The sequence below is a fragment of the Atractosteus spatula genome, chromosome 6 (assembly GCF_055471065.1).
Source record: "Atractosteus spatula isolate fAtrSpa1 chromosome 6, fAtrSpa1.hap1, whole genome shotgun sequence".
In the NCBI taxonomy this organism is placed as follows: domain Eukaryota; kingdom Metazoa; phylum Chordata; class Actinopteri; order Semionotiformes; family Lepisosteidae; genus Atractosteus; species Atractosteus spatula.
Window position 1 is genome coordinate 4,633,374 of NC_142711.1, and position 18,553 is coordinate 4,651,926.

Here is an 18,553-nt window from a genome sequence, read left to right on the forward strand (position 1 = left end):
AACTGTCTTTTTTTTTGTACTTGTGACAGCTTATCTTGCCCTAAACACCCCTATGTCAGCAATTAGCAGTGGCAGCATTTCATTAATCCTTCACTTTTCTGATACAGCAGTTAGGATTTACAGATAATAGGCAATCATTTGTCTAAACCACAGGATTAGGGTTTCTAGCTTCTTACTGTAAAACAAAAAGCATATTTCACAAATATACCATATGTACATTCTATTTACACAATGTATTTAAGTCTAACACCAATTAAAAAAACATGTTAATGTTTTAGCAAAACCTATTTTCTTAACTGAATTGAATGACATACACAGGTCCCATGGAAACCTGTACAGCTCACTGAAGATACTTTTAATATGCAATAAATACAATGTTAAGTACAACTGGTAGGAGAGGTAGTGAAAGCCCATGTCAATGAAAACAGAGTTCCCAAATTAAAAATTTCCAAAAAATAATTGACAGCCCTGTTTTTAGTGCTCTGTACACCCCCCCCCCCGAAGGAAAAAAAGCACTGAGACTTGGTCTATAATGGTTTCCTGAAATCAGAGAACACACTGGAACAGACAGTATTAAATGCCTCCATACACTACCTTCCTTGATCCTTGATATCCTTCTGTCTTTACTATGAACTACCATCTTCCATTCAACCACAGGTTTTCAACGGCGTTCTAATCCAGAGACTGAGATGGCCATGCAAAATGTTGGATTTGTGGCCAATTATCCATTCCTTTGTGGATCTGGATTGTGCTTGAGGTCACGGTCTCCCTGGTGCCAAGTTTAAATCTCCTGGCAGGAGCAACCAGGGTTTTGGCTCAAGTGTCCTGGTACTTGGTAGAGTTAACAAGGGCCCCAGGACCAGTGGAAACAAAGCAAACCACCCAAAACATCAAAGATCCACCACCATATTCTACAACAGGCATGATGCTCTTTTCTGCACACACCTTCTCCTCTCAGTGCCAAGCCCACTGCTGCTGTGCTGCTGTGACCAAAGAGCGCTACTTTCTTCCCATCTGACCACAGCACCCAGTTCCAACCCGAGCTGCAATGACGTTTAGCAAACCCCAGATACTTGACGTCAGTTGTTTTCAATAAAGGTTTATTTCCGTCAGCCCTTTCAAATAGTCTATTGCAATCAAGGTGGCATCAGATTGGAGATTTGGAGAATTGGTGACCGCAAAGTGCAACCAAGTTCTGTTAATTTTCGGACTGTGGCCCTTGGATTTTTCTTTGCCTACAGAACTGTCCTCCTCACTGCGAGAGGGACTTGCGTCCTCCATCAGGCACGTTTACCACTGTTACAGAGGTTTTTAACTTCTTTTAAGTACATTTTTGATGTCTCTTTTCAGTTCTTTGCCTCTCTCCCCCTGGTGATGGAGGACATGCGTGTTCTTTCGTTTTTACACCCCAGTGAGACAGGAAGCCCAGGAAAGCCACAATACAGTTCCTTCAGCATGAGATGAAAAAAGTTTATACAGATTTGTGATTGTCATTGATAATCTTATTGAGAACCTTTAGGGGTGCCAATTATTTTGACACCTATGCTTTAGAGAAAATTACTTGTTAACAAAAAACATTTTCACTGATCAATTGCACCAGAATACAAGGATATAGTTTTTACATATTTTTGAGTATAAAATAGAGCTCATTACCCATGTTGCTTATTTCTACAGCCTTTGTTGCACATCTTTATCAAGGGTGCTAATAATTTTGGAGGTTACTAGCTTTTCGTGTATGTGTTATGACAATACAATTCTTCATTATTAATGTCTATAAAACCAAATATACAGATGACTTACTCATTTAATTAAGTATTAACTAATTTTCATATTTTGAGCGCTTACAAGCACGTTGACTTGTTCCCGCACCAGTGTTTACAGGTCTCTTGACAGTGTCTCTAAACACAGCAGTGTGAACTCGGAGAGAGGTGCTGGGCCTCCAATTAAAAGAAAGAAAAAACACTGCTGAAATGCTCTAGAACTTAATGTTAGGAGCCTGAGGTCTTATGATAGTCGGGTGAAAACAAGGACAGCAAGCCCAAGCTTTTCTCTTACCGCACAAGAACTACAGAACAGGATTCTGAAAAGGTCTGATTTGTCTTCTGCTTGTTACAGCTAGAAGAAAGGATTAGGAAGAAACGCGCGGCTTTAAAAGCCCTGCAATATAGAGTAGCAGCTCATTCCCGGCGCATACATATTCCTTCACTTTCCAAGAGTCTGAGGCAAAAGCACCTTGCAGGAAAACCTCTGTGCACCTCTCCTGGGAAAGGATTTTGAAGGGGCTAAATGCTCTCAAGGGGTCTGAGCGATTTGAAAACTCTGAAAGATCTCCCAGTGCTACTGCTTCTGTGTGCACGGCTGTTAAGTATTTGTCACGTTCCAGCATCAAGGCATTTATGCAGCCCTGAATTATTTATTCACTGGTCTGCTTGCAACTCCCAGAACAGCGATGGAGACTGCAATGATTCTGACTGTTTGATGTTGCATCTCCTCAAGTGACTAAAGAGGCTATAAAGCAGCCCATGGCTTAAGCCTGCTGTCTCAGTCCTATTAGCGGTAAAGACCTCCCTATTCAGACTGCTAAGTAAATCCTCCAAGAGCCTAGGGACTGTTCATGCTTGAAAGCAACTGTTAAGAATTTGACAACAACCAAACTGTTCCAATTTAATCCATCTCCCAAGGTAAGAAGAATTATAGGTAAACATATGCCTTCATTATTTGCTTTGCTGCGTTTCAATACTCCAATCCCACACAATATTGCCAGCCAAGGATTAAATGCAATCACCTCTGGATTTTAGAGCTTGTGCATGGCAAAATAGAAAAAGCTTTTTAAGCACTGCAGTGATGGTTAGCTGGCTAGTGACTATAAATTTTATATTCCTGATGCTTGAAATTGTTCTAAACTTAACCTTGCAAATTAGATGCGAGCAAGGCATGCATGAGAAATGCTTTTCCACCACACAGATAAATGATCCATAAAAAAACAGACTATGACAAACAAAAATTAGAGATAATGACCCTCTGTTTATGCAGATGCACAGAAGATAAAACACATCTACCCCTTGAGTCACAAAATAATTACCCCTGGCTCAATATGCTAATGCCACTGTATGCTGATCTTGTGTATTCAGATTCCTCAGCTGACATACTCAATAATGGATGCAGCATATATAGGTTCTTAAAGTCATCTGCCATCTCACACCAAAACAGGTTTGAGTTTTGACACCATTGGATTGTTATACACTGTGTTATATAGAAAAGAATAAGGTGAAGAATGCACTATGCTTCTTGAAAAAAGACACGCTGTGTGTTAAGTCTTAACTGCAATGCATACTAGACAACCTACTAATATACAAGTACTGTATGTGGTATGTGAAGCCAGGTGTTAGCAGCTGCCCTGAGAACACAGAACAACCCTGTTCTCTGGCAAACTACCCGATTCAGTGAAGACTGATTCGTGTGGAGGGACTGTTTTGTGCAGAAACCAGTATGACCTCCATAAACTGCTGTGTCTAAGTGTGTGCTTAGTATGATCCACTACTGAGGATACAAGTAAAGGTAGTTTTGGACTGTTAGAGAACTGGATCTAGGTACTCGTAGTCTTTTATATATTCTATAGGAGTTGTGTGTTCTTATAGGGTGTTTGAAATCAAGCATTAGAAATAAACATTCATTGTTTTTTTTATGTATGCATCCTGTTTATTACACTATAATTAAAATGTGCCAGGAACAAAGAAACCACGTTTTTACAATCTGATTTTTACTTTAATGTAACCCCCTAAAATATTGCAACACATTTCAAGATTAATTTCATCATATTAAATGACAATTTAAATTACTGACATTACACAATGAAAAAAGTATATATTTTATAAAATTACACTGATATTCCTCAGAAACGCACTACTTACAGCATTTGGAGTCTTAATTAACAATACAGTGTTAACCAACATACAAAGGTTACCAATGAGAGGAGGATATATAGCCCATCGTGCTTGTTTGGAAATAAATATATTTGAGTATGATTTTGCAAAGGGTCGCTAATATTCCCTTGGAAAACTCTAGAGCTCACATCCTCTTTATGAACACTGCACTGCTTCCCAAGTATGAAATCACAAAATGTGCCAAGTTGCAGTCAATGATGAAGAAGGCATTAAGAAACTAATGAACAAAATATTCCAGACACATGGTTAGAAATTTGCAATTATGAGTCTGCATGTGCAACTTCCAAGTTCTCTTTAATCAAAGCTCAATAATATTTGCTTCAGCAACAGATTAGACATTTTCAAGAAATATCGCTGGTAGGAAGACTTCAATATGTTGTTGATAGAGAATCTACAGACTCCAGTAGCACTGCCAAATCACAAGAAGCACACATAATAAACTAGGTTTCAGTCAACCAGTCTCTGTAACAGCTTGAAGTATTGCTTCCATACGGCACCAACTAAAGCTTCAAATGGGATTTGTTGTCAAAGGAAACCCATAAACAAAATTATGGTTATTAAACACTTCAGAGATTAATAATCTACAACGCTAATATCGTGAGCAGTTCCATGGAAGACATTATCCCCTGGATGTTGGTAAATGGGTCTCTCTCTTACTTGGAGTTACCGAGTTATCACATCAGGTGTACAAAGGAGAAACCACAGAAGGTTTTGTGAGGTCTGTATAAAGAACGATTGTGTCTGAGATTATAGCATAATGGTTTTAGTGGCCACTGGTGCCAACCTCAGTAGTGGGCTTGGGGCTTTTAAGAGGAATTCCATTGTCAACCCAACAGAGACCAGTACTAACCGTTGTTAAAGCAAACCTAAGATAATGCAATCTGTAAGGCTCTCATTCACACAGCTTCAACACTTTTTGCTTCAACCTGAGATCAATGTCCTGCACTGGTCTGCTGTGTCACAAGATGGAAACTGAATCCAAATACCTGCGAGAAAATGTGGGATAGACATACTGTATACTATGTCAAAAGGCAGCCACTACCAAGCAAGGGCATCCACCTGGCAAACTGAATAGAGGATCACCCTGCAGTCAATGTGCTCTATTATTGACACACTATATCACAATGTATACTCCAGCTAATTATGAACATAACAGGCATTAATCTTTCATGATGAGGGACCTGACTTGAACTCATTATGTGGCATGATTCATTCATGATTTAAGCATCCTAATCTCAAAAGCGCATTTTTAAAATGCTCCCAATGAACAAGAAAAACCTGTTTGAATATTTCAAATAACTCCTATTCTAAATTAGTGAACTTAGTAAATACAAATAAGTATTACATACATTGCATCTGTAGCATGTAAAGCCATCATTTTGGAGGCAAGTTCAGTAATTTAGCCCCCAACATTTAATCATTATACAAACTATTGGAAACACTACATGTTCACAACAGAAAAAAACGTGCCTTATTCAATTGCTGTAAAATACACAGCCATGGTATCTTTTCCAAGACTATTTTATCAAACCTTTTCTTATTTTTTTTCCCCAAATTGTTTTAATTCTTTTTGACCTGAATTTTCTAAATCGCTTCAATGATTTTGTTGTTCAACATTTTCATAAGCATGCTGTTCTTTTAATTAAATCCCGATATGAGCCCCTCCTAGCAGATCCTTTTGAAATATGGAAGTGTTTATTTCCCCCAGCTTCCAGCGTGGCAGCAGTCTACCAGGACACTCAGAAATACCGTCTCCCCTCACTGCATTACGCCTTGTGCAGTGAAGCATCGCCATTCCATCGTGTTCTTCTCCCTCATGTCACTCGCATGCTTTTCTCAGCTGGCCCCGGTCCTGTCGAACCCTCACCTGCCTCTGTGCCAGCAACAGCTTCGACTGCAAAGACTGACAGTGGATCTGAACGTGTGCAACCGAAATGTCTCACAAAACACCACGTTCCCCCCCAAAACACTTTTCGTCTGTGCACTGAACAATGATTGAAAGCGAACGCAGAGGGAAAAAGATACAGAACACAAGGATCCTTCGTTTAAAGAAATTCCACAAATACCTCCTTGTCAACGTGAAAAGCCACGTTGGCTGGAAATGAATGCGAAGCTGACTGGGAACAGGCAGTGAAGTGATTTAACAAGTTGAATGTCTAACCTGGCGAAAAGTAAAAAAAACTAAACAGAAAGGAAACAATATGCTCCACTTTTGAAGAGAACAGTGTCTTCAGACCATCATTCTATGTTGGAGAAATGCCTAGTTTTGGCTAGCCAGAAGTGGAGCCCTGTCCTCTTTGGACATGCTTTGTGTTATTATGATAGTGATTTGGTATTTAACTCCAAAACAACATGCTTGGTTTATTTCTGAGTTTAGCCTACTTTGTTCAATAAATACAAAAACAAATTCATAAACTGTTTCCCGATATAACCGCAGTTATTTTGAGCTGGTAAATCAAGATCTCATCTTATCGCCAGAAGCCTGATCAACAGTTTTGTCTGTTCCTGAACACTGAGCATCAAAAGAAACGCATCACTATTCATTACATTTTTAGGAAAGCATATGGATTTTAGATACTGATTGTTTTGGTGTTATTTTCATTAATGAATTCATGACTGATCATGATGCACTCAAAGGACCTTTACTGTTGCATAAGCACTAACTCACTTCATTAGTGAGAGTGTGGAGTGGGCACGGGCAGTGATTTAACTTGCTGAATGTCGAGAGTTTTCTTACTTGATGAAAATCAAGTAATATTGGTATAATTCAGGAGACAGGAGACCAGAATTAGAAGAGTGAAGGTTGCGAGGTGGGGAGTAGGGCGATAATAACTCAGATGGGTACTGTCTTATAATTTAACTTATAATTTAACAAACCTTGAACTTGACGCTAGATTTAATAACTAAGCCTAAAACTCATACTAACCTCTCCATTTGGAAGCACAACAGTAATTCTCTAAGGCACTTACCTATGATAGTTCAGGTGGGTAGCTGCGTCAGCATGTGTAGGCTGCAAAGGAACAAGTAATAGGTTTATTCCAAGCTGAAAAGAAAAGAATCTCTTCTTTTCAGATTGGATAAACCTATAACTTGTCCACTTACCTATGATAACTACTGTACAATCCTGACCACGGAATTACACCAACAGATACAAAAATCTCCCAGGATATTGCTCACTAACACTATCTTGTAATAGTCGATCCCCGTTCAAAGACTTCAGCGGAAAAAAAAAATCTTTCTCCTTCAGTTTGGAGCCCTGTCCTGCCCTCTCTTAAAGCCCCTACTGTAATTCTCTGCACTACGTTATGTAATTGCAATTGAACACAGTGCTTCTCTCCAGACCTTTGATACAAACAGCTACTCAGAACTGCAGGAATGTACAGTACCTTAGGCTTTGCTCCTTATTCGCAGTCTTTTTAATCACCTTCTCAAGTCTGTTTCTTTTCTGTGCTTTCACCTTGACCTTATCTTCCTTCTCTCTCCATATCTCCCTTCTTTATGACCTCCGGCTCTTGACCATAACCTTTGTCCATCGCACAATTTCATCTTGGCTTTTCCTTGCTCCTTATCTGCTGTACAGAACAGCACCCCACTCTACAGCAGCCTCACCACCATTTCGGGCCCAAAGGTGAAAACATGTGCAAACACTGCTGTCTATTTTTCCTTATCAAACTTGCATTACAAGTTACAACATCCAGTTATTTGAACATTAATTAAATTACCAGTTTAAAGAATAGTTTATTGAAATCAACTTATTTAGCAATGTTTTCCTTTTGAACTTCAGCACTGCTTCATCATAGCAAATACGACCACATTTCCTCCGAATTAATTTCACAAGAATCCCTTGAATATAGAATAAGATCCACTTCATCCACTGCTGAAGTACAGCACCCACCTTGAGTTTTGCCACTAGTGGAATTAAGGCAGAACTCATAGGTAGGCCAGACTGTGCAATCACAAAATCAAAATTCAGGACACCCGGGTTAACACCTCTTCTCTTACGAGCATCAACATGGATTAATGACCAAGTAGCCAGGACATCCGTTTAGCATCTCATTTACATGGAAATTACATCCTGTATCACAGTGTCCAAGATCATTACACCACGGTAGTGGTTTGAAAACTCTGGACCAGAACAAGAGTGCTGGGTTCAGACCAGGTGTACTCAATGCCATTCCACAGGCAGCTATTTAGGGACCTAACACCATACTAGGTAGTTATACCAGAACTGAAAAGCTATTTCATTTATGACAAAAACTGGTGTCCTGTTTCAACAGCTAGAAAGCCTTGTATATATTTTTAAAATTCTTCTCAAAATCTTCTAGTAATCACCAGTTAATGCCAAGCACTATTCCACTGAAAATGCATTTACAATCCAGCCGTAGAGGGATTTTGTTTTAAACAAAATGCCTGCTTGACTACCACCTTCTTCCAAAATTTCAAATGACCTCCATCTTAGGAAAAGCTACACAAACTGACTTAAAAACCCACAACTGCTTGGCCGCTTACTGTAAATCCAAACTTGGTAGGAAATCATTCTAGTCTCCCCTTAAGAGTTCACTACATAGTATTAGTATACTTTTACAAAATGTGATACAAAAACAAATACTGTTTTCTAAAATAATTCTGCATTTCTAATACTAGATGACTACTCTCGTCCTTATTTTGGGTAAAAGAGACTGTTCCACATAAGAATGCACTCAGTACAATGCAGGCTAATAAAAGAGCTATTGTTCCAAGAATCTTTGGCAAAACATGGTTACAAATAGCTGGAACAGCAAGGAACTGTGAGGCTGCCCATAGGAAGTGCCTTGCTACAGTGCCTGCTACAGCCTGCACACTGGTCAAAAACATAGAAAACGTCATGTCTGGCACAGAGCACAATTTCAACAATTTAAGGGATGCTAAGGAAATTTCATTGTTCATGCATATGAAGTTGACAAGTAAACTAAACTACAGAGAAGACAGTGTAATTACATCTTTAATTATCATCCATTATAATAATTAGATTTGCAAAGTTTCAAATCACAGAATAAGCCAGCGTTCTTTCCTTATAGCCCAGTGGCCTCACTATCCTTAAAAGGCTCGACTTCTATACAGAGATTCTGTGTACTTTTGGCCGCAGAAAACGTTGCAAAATTCACTTGAGGATTTTGACCATTTCTAGCGACTCTCACGGTGCTTTCCCACATAAAACTCAGGAGTCTTTATTCCATCTCATCCATCAGTGCCTGATGAAAGCTGTGGATGCAAAGAAAGGATTTCAACCCCAGGGTACTCAAGAAATATCTACTACATACAGTACTGTGTGCAAAACAAACATATTAAACATCAGCAGAAGGGACAAAGAGACAAGTAAAGGTTTGTTTTATGCTGAAAAGAGAAGAAAGGAAACGTTTCGGCTGTGGAGCCTTCTTCTGTCAAAGCCTGACACAAAAGCCAGGCTGCAAAAAGCTAAATAAATATTAACCTAAAAGGGACTTTCTATTTATACACTAAAGAATAGATATTTAACACTAACAGATCGACATCCTGGAATTCCTGTGTTCGCAAAGCTTTAGTAATGGGGGAAAAAAAGTTGCAAAAAACACAAAAGACGTAAAAACAATTAGACTGATAAACATCTAAAGAACTGCCATGACAGGAAGACAAGAGACAGGGGTGCCTGTCATAAGGCAACAAAAGCATTACCACCTTATAGAGGACAGGAAGCTTAGCAAGGCTGGGTCTAGTCTGTACAGGAAAGGAAAACCTCCAAGAAAGATCTACCTATTGGTGGACCAGTGGCACCATTACCTTCGGACTACAGTTCTTGGTGCAAATTCTTAATTTTGAACGTCTCTATAAATTTATGTTGATGAAAAGCATTTTTCTCAATTCATCCATGCAGTGTATATTTTAAAACTGAGGTATTATTTTACCATCAGATCAAAGCATTCACAGAGACATGTAAAGTTCAATATTTTCCAAAATCAAAGAAACTATAGGGCTCTATATAATTTAATTTTGTTCAACCTAATCATAGTGTATACATTAAGCTTGTCAGCTTTATCATTTTCCTTTTGTATTGACTTGTTAATATTAGACTAGCAGCCATGTGTCTTAACAGCAACACAGCTGTGGGATTTAGAACAAGCAGTTTATGCACCTAGACAAAATAATTTAATTCCTTGGGCTGCTGACCTGTTTATCTAGTAATCCTTTAAAGACTGTACTTGCACATTCAGCACCAGTTACATCATAACAGCGTACTTGTGCAGAAGCAGAACACACCACGCTTCTTTGCTACTTTATTAATATGGGTAGTATATTCAAGAAATTTCAGAATTTTCATGGTCCCGGTGTCTGTAAATCTTCAGGATCTAAAAAACTGATGTAGGTAATTGTTGCTGCAACAATATTGCAATTTCCATACAGTCTCAGTCAAGCTTTTTCCTGAAAAACATCCTATTGTACAAACGTTACATTAACAAAAAATTACCTCATTTTGTACACTCTAAAATTTGAAAGATACACTTGTACACTACCCCTTTAAGACTATTTGCTAAAAATTGTCAAGAGTAGACTTTTTGATTGTCTTTGATAGTTAATGATAAGATTCTTCAAAGAACTCATCATGCAATTTCATTACTTAAGTATAAAAAATAATTAGAGGGAGGGAGGGGAGGGAGCATTCAGTTAAACTGTAGGTGCTGAAAGACTGCAGCTAAAGCAGTTACTCAGTCTGTGATTTATATACACTGCACACAGTAAGGTTCTACTCTCATTTTTTAATCATCTCCACTATTGTTCATTAATAAAAAAACAAACAATAAAATGGTCAATCAGAGTGCTGCAAGGCCAGGAGCCTGCAATAACCAAAGTGTAACGGGGGTGTTTCTGTTATTTTAACATTGATTAACAACATTGTTAACATTAACAGAAAAAAAAACATTGTATAAATAATATGGGAACGGAATCACTGCACAATTATTTTTAACGTGTACAGTATTTTCTTTGGACTTTCATTTTGCTCCATTTCTCAGTCCAGCGTTAGTGATGGGTCAAATTGGACCACCCAGCCCTAGAAGATTTAAGGCAGAAGATGTACAGTAGGGGGTTTACCCTAGGGTGACGCACAGCCTAATTAAGAATCAATTCAGCCTAGGCTGAAGGAAGTCTTTACACTTCCACTGGGAAGAGAGGGAGGCCGAGTGCACGTACTGCAGGAAGTGGTTTCACACAGCCATGGAACAGGCCGGCTAATTACCACACACGGCCTTTCGACTGGAAGGCCCAGCTGGATGCGTCCTGGGGTAGCAATATTCTTATCAAGGGGTGACTTCTAATCCATATACTATAGCTATGTAAACAATTCTAGAACGTGGGTGGCAACACGGGACAGAACAAACTTGGAGAACACTTTCATTTTTTTGTTCTTTTAAACTGAAGAGCTTAGCTCTTTTACACTAAACGGCAAGAATGTCATTTATTTCTGACGCCAAGAATGCCACAGAACGAAATTCATGAAAGCTCGACTCTCAGATTTCTTATAACTACTTTAAGAAATGCTTTAACACTTATGTAACTATACCACAAGCTCAACATTTTACAGTATGCGATATGTGATCTTAATCTGAATGTATGAGATTTAAAAATCATGATTTCTCAAGCACTGTTAACAACATAAAAAATTCCTTCTAAAAAGATTTTTAATATACACTGTACAACTAAAATGGTCCAGTATTGTTTTGCAAACCTTTTCTGTAGTAATGTGAAGAGAACTCCATCACTTTATTTGACTTTGTGGCTATAAAACCAGCCATGTATTTTTACTGTAATTAGATCCTCTTTTTGATGCGTGAATAACAGGAAAACAAGGTGAGGCACTAAATTGTAGCTTCTGCTGATCAAGCAACTTAAAGTTATAAATTGAAATTGTAAGCTAAGGGCCTGTCTGCTCCAGGCACTACATCAGAACTCCATCCCTCAACGCCAAATACAGATAATGAAGCTTTAAGCCAAAGGTACAGAGCAGAATTCCTGCAATGAACAAACTTCAGTGTACCCAATTAAAGTGACTAATTAAGATCAATTTAAACAGTTTTTTTTCTGCTTGTTTTGCAAATAAATATGCTGGCGTGATTAAAACATATGGTGGCCAGAATAATTAGAGAAACATAAAAAAACAATTTAGCATTCCATGCCACTTGCTTTTTGGACAAATATTTATGCTCCCTTCATCTAACGTGGACTTAAATAAATCACCAAAATTAATGTGGGGTAGCAGTGCTTGGCAACGATGAAAATGTCAAAATAGTCCCTATATTATGCTGCTCTCATCCGTTTTGCAACACTGCTCCAGCTCGGCTTGGCCACACACTAAATCACTGTTTCTTAGATTATTTGTAACGTAGAGCTGTGAAGTTGCACTTCTATCAGGAAGACCAGCATTCTGTAACAATGGGGTCAAAGTGAGCTTCTGCATTTGAAGGAAAACCAAACAAAAGGCAGACCGCCCACAGCCCTACTGTACTATTGCCTGACCAAGCAGAAAACCAATGCAAATGAATCGAACACAAGCAGACACTAATGCATTAATGACCGGCACGTTGTAATAACACTAAAGAGCACAGATGTGAGCTGACATTAATGGAGAGATTTGCCTGCGGTCATACACATGGGGAGGGGAGGCAGAACCACCTGCCTCCTGTTCACAACCTGGGCACAGCGCAAAACCGGGGCATCAGGCAAGACGAATTAGCCCCTCCAAGTTTTTCTCTGTTGTGATGGCACAGACGGAACATTTCCATAACGCAAGGAAACATTTGCGCTGGTTCCAAATCAGGACGACATTGAGGGAAGTTATCTTTCATTGTGAGCGCTGGTTGCACCGGGCTTGTCAGCACAATTCTCTTCTACTTAAATGGCTTGCTTTTAATTCTAATTGTATTATTTTAAACAATGAAAGCCCTCAGAGCATTAATTAGTGATATTTCACTCAATGCTTTCTCAAATTCATCTACAACAAATGCTGGGTATTTTTTTTTCCAAAGGTTTTGAAATGGTGATGAGATCCGACGTGTAATTACTCAGTCAAGGCTCTTCATCAGCCTGCTGGAGGAGGGATCCCCCTTTTTACACTTCATTAGCTTTTATCTTTGTGTCCTCATCTTGTTTAATTAAAGAAACCCTGTCCGCTCAGCATCTTTTTAAGAATCAAACCCAATTGCTAATTATGAACTGAATGCATTTTGATGATTCTTCGTTCCCCTTGTCTAAAGTAAACTTTATATAGTTTGCCATGTTTCTAGGTTTCACAAACTGCCAGAACAAGAAAATGTCACCTCCAAAATATTCAACATTATATTGGCTGGTACAGGCTAGTCAGAGCAGAACATCAGGAATTCTTCTCTTGCTCTGCAGACAACTTCCAACAGAGCACTAAAATGGAAAACAGACTGATAACATGTCCCAGCACCAGTATTAAAAACACATGAGAAATTATGTAGTTTTTGTACTGTAGGTTCAGGAAAATACTTTTTGATAAAGTTGTCAACCTTACATATTTTAATGAACATCTGTAGTGGTTTTCCAAAGCACCAGAATCCTGGCTCCGTGAAAATGAAGGCAGAAAACAGTCAAGGGGAAAAAACAATTTACTGTCATTCTTACAAATTTCACGTAACGAATGGATTTCAAAATCTACATGACAACTTACACAGCTCTGCTGAAGTCAAAGACAACATAATACAGTAGCACAGACAAAATCAAAGCCATCCAATTTCAATTTATACAACAAAAATATTCATTCTGTGCAAAAAGTGCCACAATGTAAAAAGTGTGAAGTAACGGCACTTAAATTTAGATATCTCTTAAATTCACTTCCAACTCGTCATCAATCATTTCTGAGTTTCTTTTTGCTGAAGCTTTAACTCCTCTTTAAATTACTGAGATCTTTAATTTCATTCTCCACTGAGTCAAACCAAAAAAGCTGCCACCCGTCAAATATTCCTATGTGAGAACTCAAACTAAGCTGTCTCCTTGATAACACAAAGGGCTGATTATGCGATTTATTTTTCTAAAAAAAGTGTTTAAAACATTGTCAGGCCACAGATAAAACTCTTTTATAAAAAAAATGTCTGTGAAGGGAGGAAACATTTCATTTCGCTTTCAATGCAACTGCCTGCATTTCAAAGGCAGCCTAATAATTTTGGCCTTACTGTGTGTGGAAACCAAAAACTGCTCAGAAAAGCCTATTTGTTTTTATGTAGCCTAGCAATCATGAATGTTAGTCTTCCTAACATCACTGTAAATGATGTAGATAATTAGGCACTAAAAACATTTATTAGGCCAAAAAAAAGTAAGTCATGTGTTATTTTTTGGTTCTGGCAGATACAAATTATCAGGGTGATATGCAGTACTTCGACAAAAAAAACAGGAAGCATTCGCAGGACAGGACGTATGGTAGAAAACGTCGCCTTTCTGGTCACAATAATCCGAGCCCACGGGTTCAAGGCCAGGCAGACCGCCTCAAGATGACGTGCCGCTGTACACAATTAACACGTAGGACTCTGTGCCCCTGATCGATGACTTTGGATTGAAAGCTGCAGCTGTACTCTTGAGCGCGGTAGAGTACTACACTTCGATTACCCCAGGGATGCCTAGATGGGTACGTTTCAGGTCACCGTTGCAAATGAGGAATTGTTCTACACTGATTTGCCCTAAATAAAAGGGATTAAATGAAACAGATTGAATTATAATTTGTTTCTGCGATACACAGCTTGATCTCCGATAACGACACCCCGAATCCTGGGGTAAACAGATCACGCGTTTTTCTGCATCACTAATTCACACCGTTTTGACTGAATCTTGTGGGAGGCGAGAAAAACTGATCTCTTTGTTTACGATTTTAACCCATAGCTTAGAAGTCTAAAACGTAACACAGTTAATAAAGACTTACTGTATGCGTTGTTAGCTTGAATTCATTTTGTTTACTTTTTCCGAGTATGTTTCAGAAGTAATCAGAAGATTGACTGGGTTCATACATCACAAAGCTGAGATGCGCTCAATACTTAAGGCAGAACTAGGTAGCTAGGTCTGCAGTAGTCGCCTTTTAATTGGATTGTTACTGATTATTTTCACTGAAAAGCGCGTTCGATTTGCATTTATAATTCTAATGAAGGTTCCAAATATTATTTTATAGTCTTAACGCTTCTGTTTACTTGTCAGTCAAGAGGTATTTTAAAATGCATTTTAATTATTTTGTTTCTATTTTATTAAATGTACACATGCTAGGAAAAAAAGTTGCAAAGAGTCGTGATTCTGACTTATTGCATATAAACACTTCTTTTGTGTACGATGCTGCCACCATCAGGACCCTACAGTCAAGGGAAAGACAGTAAAAGCGCAGTAGGTCAAGGCTGTAGAACTGCAAGCGTTTAGATATCGAAACAATAAGGCGAATATAAAAAAACGCTGCTTTCACACTCAAGACGCCACGAAAATACAAAGACCCTGGAAGTATTTTTAAAGATCTGTATCTGAAACCATCCACTCGGAGATAGTAAAGGGAGGTCCACTTAACATCGTACCTATCGTTTCTAATACATTGCAGACCACAACCCTACCGGACTGTAGAAATCCAAAATATGTTCCTAGTTATCACGGGAACAATCCAATAACGTGTCAATTTGAAAGTCTGTCGGTCTTTGCAAGCTACTCGTATGCAATGTTTCTAGTTTAAACTGTGCCGTAGCCCAAAGCAATACATTTACTATGTATGCACCTTATTGATTTACATATAGATAATGCCCCTCTTCAGATAAAACATCCATTGCCCCGACAGCTGAAAATGACCCCTTTTAAGTATTGAATTAAACGGTTTCATGTCACCCCAGGCATCGCTCTGGGTTTCAGAAAGCGAAAACGTCTAACAGATCAGCAGGAGAGCGTACAATTTCTCACACCTGCACTGACATTAGTGCGGCGCTCTCAATCAAGATTTGCAGGGGTCCACACACCTGCTTATCAGGTGGGGCTGTAATATCGCTTCCCAGTAGCTTTTCGTGTCAGTAATCTTCCTGTTTATACGCACAGATATGCAAATGAACACAAAGAAAATAAAGTGAACCTAGATGCTAAAAGTACAGATAATGCAGTTATTGATTTATTTTAGTGGAAACAGCATTCAAAACAATTTAAGAAATAAAGTACGTTAAGTCCCTGCTACACTAGTATTACTGTCCGAAACAAACTGGAAAGGAATTAGTTTTTTAGGATTAGGATCAAAATAAACATAAAATCATCTCCTTACCTATTATGTGATTATATAACAAATATTTAAAAAATACATATGGAGTGGTTTCTGAATAAGATTAGCCGTAGGCTACTCCCGCGGATGTTTACTTGCAATAACATTATATACTTCTATTCCAGGATTCATACTCATCAGAAACTGTGATTTCCATTAGTTTAAAATTGATTTTAAATGTCAGGGAAAAAAACAATCCCGACCAAATTCAAGTGAATGACTCGCGTCGTGTCATATTTTGAGTCGTCATTATCAGTTTTAAGGAAGCGGTGTTTTTTTTTACTATTTTGTGAAGATCTGCAGGAAAATACTTCTTGCACTCCTTTGACACGCTGCACGCGAATTAAAGCGCAGAGTGGGAAGCCTTTAATTACAAAGTCTTAAGTAATTTAAAATTAGTCTTTTACAGTCAACCAGCATTGTTAAGAGCCAAACCCAAGCCATTACAACTGGAAACCATAAAACCAGTTTACTCTCTTGGCTCCCAACCCGTCGAAGTTAACGGATAGACGACAGAAATAAATCTGCTCCAGTCTCTGACATAATAAAACGGTACTGTTCTTTGTTAGGATACGAAACTTTTTTTTCCCCCATTCTGTCGCTCTCCTTCAAAAGCGGCTAAAAAAAATAACGTCCGGATCATTGAGACACATTAAACACGACGAGAAAAACTGGCGCTTGTCTACAAACCGCGTGAAAAACGGATTACGTGCCACGGGTATTTCATTTAGACCAGCGGCGTCGCTTCGTTTTATTATACAGCGGGGTTAAAAACATTTTAAAGACGCCCTCAACTTCTGCTTTAAAACTCAAAGTCTCCAATTCACTGCTCGGGGATTAAGCGAAAATGGAGGGTCTGCTGTTCCTGAGGTTTTCTTCACCCTCACATACAGTACTAGAACTAAGTAGGTGTCCTGTAATCGGTTTGTCAGCCTGGAAGGGAATGAAAAACGCTAAGTGTCGAAGAGGCGCTCAGCCTTTCCTCTCCAAACTAGTCCTGGCGAGACGGAAACTAAGTTCAGCTGCTCGGCGTGTAACATTCACAAGAAAATAACTGTTAGAAACCCGCTCTGGTACACCCATCACCATGGATTTATAGTTCATACGCGGTCCAATTTAACAGAGCATACCGACATATACAGAATACAGCGCATAAAGTTAAAAACAATTTTACACCACATTCCAACAGCACAGCACTACGCATTTCCCCCCAGCGCAGTTCCAGCACGAACACAACCCCAAATGTTTAAATCGCATAAAGTTTTGTTTCGTTTGTAAGAAAAGCTTTCTTTAACCCCTAAATGGGCTATCTTCTAAAAAAAACTTAACGTAAACTAGGACACTTTTTTTTTCCTTAAACAACTGCCAAAAGGCGTCAGTTTACAGCGCTGCAAACGGATTGGATTCAGGACGTTTCTTAGGTCGTTCACACTTCAAAAACATTACACGCAAAGTCAGCATTAGTGGGGGGGACGGGACGACGACGACGACAAGAAAAAGCAGTGCCTTACCTTTAAAAATCTGTCCTCTAACTGTGACCAAAAGACTGACCGCAGCAAAGACACAAGTTATAACTCTATCCATTGCGGGGAGTGTCTGATGTCCCCCCCAGCTCCAGGGGCAAGACGTACACAACTGTTCCTCTTGGTGAGAATTCAAACTCTTTCTCCCTTTTTTTTTAGTTACTCTCCGGGTACCTCAAACCTACTCTCACTGTGTTTGCCTCTTAACTACTAACTTGTGTGTTTCTAAGCGGCTCCACTCTCTCGCACTGACTTACTGACTGCCAGGAGAGAGACTTGACGTCACTAAGCTCCGAAAGAAAGCGAGAGAACGGCGTCCTCCGCCAGAGGGGGTTTTCAAAACCTCAGCCCTCGGACTCAGGTCAAATCGCGGCACCTTTCAAAAGATTGTCATCTCCGCCTGTTAGTATGTATACGCTTCGCTGTTTGTTTGCGGCTCTTTTGGTGTTGCACTAAAGCTGGACGCGGCCGCATTTTATAACAGCCGGGGCGTCCACGCACGCTGAACTCCACAGCTTTGTGTGTGCCGAAGCAACTGGTGGAAAAAGTAGCGTTTGAGCATTTTTTTTTGTGTGTGTGTGTGGATAATTTAACCGCAGGTCACATCAGAAATGCTAACCAAAAGGAACTAGTCATTTGCTCGTCAGTCTGCCTTCCAGTAGACAACGGCTACATGAAGACATTTGGGGGACAATAAACATGCTTCTCTCACACTGTTCTTTTCCGTGCTTCGTCTGCTGCTACTGTACTTCTGACATTTCTTTACAAAATAGTTTTTAAATGGATTTAGCAAA

General features: G+C 39.1%; 1 protein-coding gene across 4 annotated transcripts in view; it reads right to left on the reverse strand.

Moving 5' to 3' along the window:
• Positions 1-17,985, reverse strand: part of LOC148831714 (receptor-type tyrosine-protein phosphatase mu) — a 242,427-nt gene extending 224,442 nt beyond the window's left edge. For 2 of the 4 annotated variants that reach the window (XM_088918656.1, XM_088918655.1), the window contains exon 1: positions 17,748-17,985. In XM_088918656.1, coding sequence (XP_088774782.1) covers positions 17,748-17,820 — 73 coding nt within the window. In that variant the 5' untranslated portion in view covers positions 17,821-17,985. The remainder of the gene's footprint in view (positions 1-17,747) is intronic. The other 2 variants (XM_088918658.1, XM_088918657.1) reach the window with 1 other exon arrangement.
• Positions 17,986-18,553: the final 568 nt, after the last annotated feature.